Genomic DNA, 10,561 nt, shown 5'->3' with positions numbered 1-10,561 from the left:
ATGCCGTTAGTAACTTGGTTGGAAAGCACACAATGTGCTGCAGAAAAACCTACCACTAGATGTCAGCAGCGAGATGTGAGGTTAAAGCTTCGGGGTTTATTTTCGTTAGAAAAACAAAAAAATAAAAAATTATAAAATATAAACATTTAAAAATTCACAACCATGAAGTTTTTTTTAAAAAAAATATACAAGTATAAACAGAAGGTCTATGGTAATTTTGTTTTACTAACTTTACTAATAATATTGATAGTGCAAATTGCATAAGAACGTTTAAAACTACTTGGTGTAAAATTGCAGTGTAAATCAGATGGGTTTGTTAATGTGTGGTTTCCTCTAAGCGGTAAAAATAAACATTACTTTGTAGGTTTATTCATTTTTAAGGTTAATTTAACGAGTTAATAATCTGGACTCAAGTCAATATGCAGTAAACATTCACGTGATGATTCACAGGTCAGCCACAATGATTCTGGCACAAGCAAAACATGTGAAAATGACATCAGGGGCTATTTGCATAAACATAACCAGTATGTTAAGACTGTGTTTAAGAAAAGTTATTATGGGGTTGTCAGTTTTACTTTTCGGTATCAATTAAAGCAATCTATGTTTTTATGTAGGCTACTGACTTGAAAATGAAATGAACAGTCTTAAAGAAAAAAAATATAACTAACTAGTTTATGCAACCAGTCCCAGTACAGTAGATTTTAAACTCATATGCTCCCGAATAGATACACAATTAGTCTGATATCCACAGTAACTAGCCTAGCACTTTTATATTTGCTCTACAGGCTTTAAAATGTGAATTTTAAAAATTGTTTTGTCTTTTTTTTGTCTCCTAGACAAATGTGGTGACACCACTTGAACCTTGAAAAATGCGTTTCCCAAGAAGATAAGTAAAGAAGATAAGTAAATTTCAAATCCTTTGCTGTTGATATACACAGTTTTCTGGACAACAGTCTAGACATGGGTCACAATGCATCACATGACCGAACTTGTGCAAAAAAAGAACTTGAGCTTCACAACATTTTTTCCATCTTCTTTTCTATGACCTCTTATCTAGGTGACTTAGTTTTTTTGGCAGTTTTCGACATTTTATACAGAGATGAAGTAAACAAACACAAACTGAGTGTGAAATGTTGTAAAGTTGAGACATTTAAAGTAATATAATATGTAATTAAGTGATACTGGTTGCATAAAAATACATGTACAATATAAATACAAAATATATAGAAATACGAATATTCAATTTATTACAATTAAATATATATTTCAATAACAGGAAACAGTGAGCCTACGTTATGTAAAAAAAAAAATTCCTATATCATATTGTATGCCAGCCAGCCTTTCAGTTTTACTCACACTAACACATTATCTTTGTTGTGTCTTTAGATTTGTGGATTGTGAAACTAATAGCGTGAAAGAGGATTTACAATCAACCCGAGAGTAGTTTATCTAGTTATAACTGCAATGCAGGAAAAGAGGTTCATGAGAATGTTTGTGAAATAACATTCTCACTGGTGTTCTTATGTCAACTTAAACTGCGGTCGGTAAGGGCAGTTGTAAAGTGTGAAGGTAAAAGTGAAGCATAGGTCATAACCTATTTTTAGTAAAAGAACATTTTCTTAGAAAAAAAGCATGTGGCTTTTATGTGCCTGGGAAAGGCAGCAGTTTATGTTGACTGCCACATAAAAGTAAGTAAAGTCAAAGAAACAGGTCAGATAATTAATATAATTAGTTGAGCTGACGCTGGGGAACACGTTTACTTAAAAATGTGTTTGTGCCAACAGATTATTTGTTTTGAAAAATTGAGCGAAGCATTCCAGACCTAAAATTATATCAATGAACCAGAGCTTGATTTTATTTTATTTACTGTACATATACAGTACATATTACATTCTTTTATTTATAAGATTTTTTTATGCTGATGGAATGTACAGCTTTAGTGGTAGCGGTGCATTTCAGTAACCTCAAATCTGATGATTAATTACCAAACCAAGTGGCATACATAAAAAAAAATAATGAACCATTGAACTTTCAGAAACATCCCACTCGATTACTGAAATGACTGAAATCACAAAGGCTGGCACTTTTTCAGTTCATTAAAATGAATATATATTTATAATTATAACGTAACTGGTATAGCTTTTCTTTGACTGTTTGACACTGGGGGGATTTTTATGCCAGTGTTTTTTCATACTGTTTTTACACATTCTTGTCGGGTTCAAAACAAATTTTTTCAAAGACCAAAGTTGTGACCCAAGGTTGCCTTCGAGCGTTATACATGCGAGAACCATTTCGTCTCAAAACTTGCTGTGTGATTCATTTCAAAGAGGAACTGCGTGACCCTGCCACCAAGTATGAGCCATTGAACTTATATTTCACAGCAGCCCACTCAGTTTCTCATGAGAAAATTTCTCCAAATAAAATGAAACCTGTGTGCTATAGACCATTTGGCATCCTCATTTGTTCATTGATTATAGTGATAATGACTGATCAGTGCCATAGTTTTGAAGTAGGACGCTACATCGTAAAAGGCTCATAAGAACGGTAGGCAATGGCTGATGAAATGTTTTTGGATTCAGGAGTTTACATATACAATGTTTCAAGTTTTTTGTTTATGCTACAATATTCAGTAACACTTTATTTTACAGTGTCCTTGTTGCACGTTACATGTAGTAATTACTATAAATTATGTAAAATTACATGCAACTAACCCTAAACAACAAATCCTCTAACCCTATAGTAAGTTCATGTAGTTTTTATTACATACTTAAATGCAAGTGTACACTGTAACACGGACACCTTAAAATAAAGTGTAACCAAATATTCTTAAGAAAATCGAACAAGACTTTGAGTACTGTAGGAAAGTTTATTACAGCATACATACACAAGTAAATATTAAAAAGAAACATTTATTTTAAAGTTGTATCTAGGAAAAGCATAAACATAATCAATTCTGAATATTCACAATTACTAAATGGCTATGTAATGTTCACGTAGAATTATAATACTTTCTAGATGATTAGTCAAAAATATGTCCATACATGCTTGCTTGTGATTTACCTAATTAATCTTGTACATTAAGTAATATGTTCACTAATGCATAATTTATTTTTATGAAGTAACATTGCTCAAAAGTTTGATTACTTAGCAAACATACACAAGTAAATATAAAAATGAAGTTGTGTCTAAAGTATAAACATAATGAATTCTGAATATGCACAATTGTAACTAAATTGTTATATAATGATCATGTAGATTAGTGATGCTTTCTAGATTACTGTCAAAATGTGTACTTACATGCTTGCATTGTGTGCACTTTATTTTAATGTATCTTGTGCACTAAGTAATATGTTTATCAATATATAATCTATTTTAATGTAGGAAATCAAATATAGAATTTATGGAACATTGCTCTAAAAATGCAATAAAATTAATGCAGATCTTAAATGCTCAGTATGATCAATTCATATTATAGCGAATGCTTTAAACAAAATATTTTTAGTATATGTCAGTTTCAATTTATAGTATCACTGATAAAAAAAAAAAGACTGCGTTCGGAAAACAGCAAATTTCACTCCTTCTGAGTAAGTGAGAAAAGCCGCCCGCGGGTTGAAGTATTTCCAGAGTAAGTCTCAGAAGTGCCATTAGAGAAGGAATTAGAGGAGCTCCGGTGCACGTCTCCTTGAGCCAGGCAGCTCAGACACAGGGCCGAAGCTCTGCGCCTGAAATGCTGATCCAGAAAAAAGTAGATGGCTGGATTTACACAACTGTTGAGAAATGCCAGGCAGCAGGACAGCGTGAGTCCATTAAGTATGATCGACCTTGTGTCCCTGTTAAGATCTCCCGTTCTCATCAGTAAGATGACCTGGATGGTCTTGAACAAATTGAAAGGAAGCCAGGAAATCAGAAAGGCCGCAATTATGGCCAACACGATCTTGAGGGTATGGCGTTGCCTGGCTTCTGCACGCGAGTTTGTGGTAGTGTGACAGTGACGGCGCAGGTTAACCAAAATCGACCCATAACAGAGGACTAAAATCAGTACAGGGATCAGAAAGGTTAGAAATATGGTCAGGAGATTCATTCCTTGGACGAAAAAGGAATTTGAATCCTCGGTACACAATGTATCGTCTATCAACCGACGGTACACCAACGATGGAATTCCCAGGGAGATAGAAATGATCCACACCATGCCACAGGTGATCTGCACACAGCTGCTGCTCCGTAGGAACTGAGAGTCCATAAGGCGCACGATAGCCAAGTACCGGTCCACGCTCATGCAGGTGAGGAAGAAGATGTTGGAAAAGCGGTTGACCGCAATGATGAAGCTGCTGATCTTGCACAGGACCTCACCAAAGGGCCAGTCACCATTAAGTGCCGAGACCGCCCAAATTGGCAACGTGAGAACAAACACAAGGTCAGCTAATGCCAAGTTCAGCACGAAGGTGTCCACAAGACGTCCGTATTTCTGTCGCCGTTTGCCGATTACCAAAATGACAAAACAGTTCCCCAAGAAGCCAGTGAAGAACATGATGAAGTAGAGCACAGGAATGTAGACATTGGACATGGGCAGCGAAATCGAATCGTTCTCGAATGGACTGTAGAAGTCGTAATCATCTGTGGAGTTCACTGAATAATCAAGGTCGCCGTAATTTATTGTGAAGCTCATTGTAACATTAGAGAGTGCCATCTCTTTACTGCTTGCCATCTCTGCACAAGTGATGGGCAAAGCAGAGAAAACCTAGCACGTCACATCGCACACTTAGAAACCACAAACTGCAATAACAAGCTCCCTATCTCTCTCTCTCTTCTCTATTTCCTTAAAACGTTTCAATTTATTACAAAGAGGTAGATGCTCTCAAAGGTAAAGTGCTGAAATGTGAATCATTGGTGTATTAAGTATTTATCTCCATCATGTCAATGTCAAAAATAGTTAGAGGGTCTTGATTTATTGCTAATTGGTGTAGTATCAGTGTAGTTGCTTTTTGAAAACCCACATGAGAATCTTAACACAAATGCATTTATAATGTTTAAGCAGTTTTCTCACACAAAAGTACTTCCTCTAAGCAAGACTAAAAGAAAAAGAACAATGCAAGCAGTAAAAAAAAGGTGTGAAAAATATACCATATGGTTTGTGAGGATTATTTTTATAATGCAAATTGTTAATGAGAGTGTGAAAGGTGCAGAGTCTTTTAAGCTTTTGCGGTTTCCTGGTGTTTACAGGGGTACCACATATTTTACACCATTTTAAAAGTTTGAACAGACTAGATAGGTTAAACAAGTTCAAAGTCACAACTAAAGTAGGGATAATTAAAATTACAGTGCAAATGTGTGGTCACTAGCAAAATGTCATTAAATTTCACATGTCAACATGTGAATTGTAAACATGATTGTATATTGTCAATATTGTGATGATGTGTAAGCACAGCTCACACAGAAGTAACTTTCACAGCAGATTTCTGTTGGTCAATGCATAAACCATGTGTTCTGCATGGGGGATTTGTAAGAATTTGCTTAGCAACGGATGTGCACCTCAATGTAAAAAATGTAAAAAAAAATTGCTGTTTTAAATTGAGTTCAATCAACTTGGATGTTTAAGTCATTTAAACTTGAATTACATTAAACTGACTTATTTTGTTAAATCTGGTATAACTTATAAAAACACTGACAATTGCTTAACTTATTTTGATGAGTTAAAGCAGTGTAAAAACATTAGTTGTCATGTTGTCATGTTTTCAGTTTGTGTTTTGATCTGTTTTTCTGTTCAGTTCATGTTTGAGGCCTTGTCCACACTAATGCATTTTCGTTTGAAAACGCATCTTTTTCTCTCTGTTTTGGCTTCCCGTCCACACTGAGACGGCCTTTTTTTGAATGAAAACAAAGCTTTTTGAAAACGCTCTCCGAAGTGGATAAATTTGAAAGTGCCGTTTTTGCGTTGTAGTGTAGATTGTCAGTTATTTAAAAGTTATTTAGTTACGTTATTTAAAGTTATTTAAAAACGATGACGTTTTTAGAGAGTGTTTATAAACGAAAACACCATTTTCAAATTTATCCGGATTAATGTAGGTTAGACGTAGCCTGAGTTCAGTTCTCTCCCTGTTTGTCAAATTGTCTCTATGGTTACTAATTGATTTGAGTATTCTGTTCAGGTGTGTCTTGTCTATTATCTCGTTTGCCCATGCATTTAAAGGGATAGTTTACCCAAAAATGAAAATTCTGTCAGTATTTACTCACCCTCATGTTGTTCCAACCCCGTAAGACCTTCGTTCATCTTCGGAACACGAATTAAGGATATTTTTGATTAAATCTGAGAGCTGGATCACTCCTCTAGGCTTCTGAGGGATTGAAACTTGCCAGCCCCGAAAAGTTATTAAGGACATCGTTAAAATAGTCCAAGTGACTACAGTGGCTCAATCTTAAGTTTATCAAGCAACGAGAATACTTTTTCTGCACAAAAACAAACAAAAAAAACGACTTTATTTCAACTATTCATGTCCTTCTCTGTGGGCCTCTAGTCAGTTAACGTAGTGTGATTGCGTAGAGCTACGTCACACATAGCCTCACTATTGGCCGACGCTGGTCATGTGTGTGTTGCGTGTGACGTATAACAACAGAAGCTTACGCTATTACACTAATGAACTGACTCGAGGTAGTGTCTCCTTTGTTGTGCGCTTCATTACAGCCACATTATCCGTGACCCATGTGGTGTGATAATTTCACAATCGAACCTTTAAAAGGAAACCTTTTTTCAGTATTAAGAAATCTGAGGTGAACTTCAATGATGCAGCTATACAGACAAAATTCTTGCATGTATATGTAATTAGATTTGATACGGTTTTGACAAAAGTAGGCTATCCTTAAAAATGGTTTAGGATATAATTTACTCAAAATGCCTGTTTGATTACACCCGTTGTTTTTTTTTCAGATTGTTTTAGCAAGGACTGGCTTTTGATGTGGGTTCTGTTATACCTTGTGTTTATCACGCACTGGGGTTTGAGGGCTGTTTCACATTTTGCAATGAATCAGTACTGATCAGTTTGCAAGCTGAAAAACTATCCCCTCAAAGTCATATCAAGACACTATAAGGACTACATTGATAAAAATGCTCTTTTAAATGCAGTTAAATTAAATTAATTTTATCATTAAACAAATTTATAAATTAAACATTAAATACCATTTAATCATGACAAAATATAGAACCACTGTTTATTGCTTGTCTCTGCAAATTTGTACAAAATTATATATGCAGACAACATGGTGGTGCACTTGTTACAGTTGAAGTTAAAAGGAATATTTTGGTCAACAATCTGCAAGCTGTTTATTAACTAACAAAAATTTTCATTGACATTTCTGTTGACTATATTTAGATTTTGAGGTGCAATATGATAGTCTATGAGACCGATGATAATATAATTATATCATGATAAATGAATATTTTAAAACCAATATTAATTTATGCTAAAGACAGTGCAGTTGCATACTAAATAATCAGGTCTTTAGGTTTTTATGGGTTGTTATTCTCCAATTCAATGGCAAGAAAAAAAGAATTGTGCAAACTTCAACACACTATCGCTTTGACTATCAACTCTCATCACTTTATATTTAGCAACTTTAAAACAATTAATTGACAATTCTGCAAAACAGATGGTGTATATGCTTTTGCATACTGTACCATTGTTTTGATTTTTGGATGACCTTTAAATATACAGATATCTTGAATTATTTCTAGACTAAGGGACTCAGGGGAGCGCTGAAGGTTAACTTTGCATTTAGTCGGTAATGGTGTTATAAAATCTGACAAATTTATTTTTGAGATGCATCATTTTTTATGCCATCTATACAAACCTTTCTGTGTTAAGAGAGGATAAAATTAATTATATATATATATAAAAAAAGAATACACTAGCATACCTAAAAACAGTGTTGGGAAGGATACTTTCAAAACGTATTTCGTTACAGAATACAGAATACATGCCCAAAAATGTAATTTGTAACGTATTCCGTTACGTTACTCAATCTGAGTAACGTATTCTGAATACTTGGATTACTTCCACATTGAATTGCATTTTATAAGTGTAGGAATGCGGCCATCAAATCCTGCTTGCTAAACAGACCTATTCTGGTGTGTTTTTCTGTTCCAACTGGCTGAATGTGTTAGGCCCATGTCTCCCTGAAAGTGCAATATATTATAATTTGTTATAGAAGCACAAAGACTATGTATGTTGCGGTCACCGGTGCGGTGATGAGGTGGTGACGCGTTCATGTAACATGTAAAGTTGGCGCTGCCAATAAAGCACCTAAAAGCTGTCACAAAGAACCGGCAAAAGTAGCCTAATGACTGAATATGTTAGTGTCGGCTGCAAAGATGAAGTTGACGATGCTAACTCGCGATCTTCGCAGCACCCTAGTGAAAGTGCCGGAAAGAAATGCACATTCATACGGATTACATAAACAGAGAACAGTCTGTTTTCTTTCGTTTTGAATTGTTCTGTTTAAAAGTAGACATGTCTGTGAGGCAAGTAGGCTATAGCCTACCTTATACGCTAAGTTTCGGTTCATCGAATATTCTATGTAACTATTTAAATTGTAACTGTAACGGAATACAGTTACTCATAATTTGTATTCTGAATACGTAACGCCGGTACATGTATTCCGTTATTCCCCAACACTGCCTAAAAAATAACTGTTGACAAAAAAAGTCAGGACTTTACAGAGGGGTTGAGCTGTAAAGTATTAGTGAATGAGATTGTCATGTTACTCTAACATGTTGTACTACTTTCATCTGGCCCTTTCAGCCTCTACAATGTGGCCTTTGTACTGGGTAAAGGGTAAACTTTTTTATCCAGAGCCTTGATGTTTCAGTGTAACAAGCAGGTCACTGGGGGAATCTGAAGACCTTTGAACAAGTCACAGTTACATTTCCTCAGGCGATCAATTCTGTGTAGAATGATTTCAGGTAATGGGCAGAGAGAGTGAGAGAGTGAGTGAGTGAGTGAGTGAGTGAGTGATAGAGATAGAGAGTGAGAGTGAGAGTGAGAGTGAGTGAGTGAGTGAGTGAGTTGAGTGGATTCTCAGAGCACATGATAAGTAAGTGCAGAAAATACCTGTCTGACCGTACAAAAATATTCTCGGACATATCTTTGTTTTTCTGCATAATCTGTTGTGAGTTTCAGAAGAGAGAATGTTCAGTCCACCTTTTGAGTTCAGATGTGATAATCATAGGGTGAGCGGGGCACATCCTAACACGGGTCTAATTGTAACACAGGGTTGGTTTAAATGTTTCCACACATGCTAGCATGATGAAACTTGGTGTATTTTACTAGATGCCATATCAACACAAGTCTAGAGATAAAATTGTGACAAATTAAAAAATCTTTGAATGAAATGTCAATGAGTCAATGTTCAGATTATTTCAAGAGATTCAAAGCATTCTGGCTCATATATTTGTCTCCTGTTCTGTCTGTTGAATGTGTGGTTTAGAACAAAGTTGTAGCCTATAGTTTTTTTTATTCACTCAAAAAATGTAGTTTAAATAATTAAAAAATGCTTGATTATGAAAATGTTTTTCTTGATTATAATTTGATTGGATCAGTTAACATTTTTAGCTGCCATGTGGTCATGTTATAATGCCACCAGGGGCATTTTTTCACATTTCACTTCTATTCTTTCGAGGGAAAAAGAAAGAAAAAGGTAAACACTGTAATAATGAAACAAGAATGCATATTTGTACTAGACATTTGAGAAACTAATGTTGGAAAAAAATACTCTGAACCCCAAATGGTTGACACAAACTGAGAAAATCAAAAAGTGTTCGGTTGTGCCCCTACCCTACACTCCCCTTTGCAGACATCCCAAGTCTCCCGGAAGTTCCGTGAGTCTCCCGTATTGATAGCGGCTCCCTGATGCCCGCAAATTAGTTCAAATCTCCCGGAATCTAGAGCGAGCGAGCAAGAGCGCACGGCACTGCAGAGCCTTATGAAGCGCATGTAAGACAGCATGTAATACTTCTTCTCTTATTTTAGCTGTTTTTAACCCTTTAACTGTCTGCTCAACCAAATGGTTGAGCACATTTTGAGTCACTATATTTTATTGAGAGGATTACCTAACTTAACTCAAACTGATTGAGCCATCTCTACCATCTGGTTGATGTATGTTATGCACAAAAAAACCACTAGATGTTACAGTGTCAATCAACAACACTTCTTATAACATGGATGTCAGAAACAAATAAATCACCCCAGCCATGTGAACTGTTTTTGGTGAAATTTTGCAAGCTAAATATATATATATATATATTTTAAATATATTACACTGTAAGAGCCCTAACTTTACAAAATGATGTTACTTGGTGCCATGAAAAAACTTACATAGCCTATGTTTTTAATAATTTTTCAAAAACATGTTCAACCAAACGGTTGATTTGGCACATAACGGTTAACTGTCACCCCCCTTTTTGAGAATGGACATTACAATGCACTATTAAAACTTGGTTGTAATTCAATAATGCTTTGGAATAAAGACCTAAGTTTGGTCTTGTTTTAAAGAAAACACTCAGCAGATTATT

General features: G+C 35.2%; 1 protein-coding gene across 1 annotated transcript; it reads right to left on the bottom strand.

Annotated features, from left to right (window-relative positions):
* Nucleotides 1-3,455: 3,455 nt before the first annotated feature.
* On the bottom strand, nucleotides 3,456-4,705 carry gpr25 (G protein-coupled receptor 25). Its single transcript, XM_077204311.1, has one exon. It carries the CDS (start codon nucleotides 4,703-4,705, stop codon nucleotides 3,572-3,574), a length of 1,134 nt encoding a protein of 377 aa, XP_077060426.1. The 3' UTR covers nucleotides 3,456-3,571.
* Between the last annotated feature and the right edge of the window lie 5,856 nt (nucleotides 4,706-10,561).

Source organism: Siphateles boraxobius, unplaced genomic scaffold (genome assembly GCF_051911475.1).
Source record: "Siphateles boraxobius isolate OS27281-9 unplaced genomic scaffold, OSU_SipBor_1 5, whole genome shotgun sequence".
NCBI classification, from domain to species: domain Eukaryota; kingdom Metazoa; phylum Chordata; class Actinopteri; order Cypriniformes; family Leuciscidae; genus Siphateles; species Siphateles boraxobius.
This window is presented reverse-complemented; position numbering and strand designations above follow the sequence as displayed.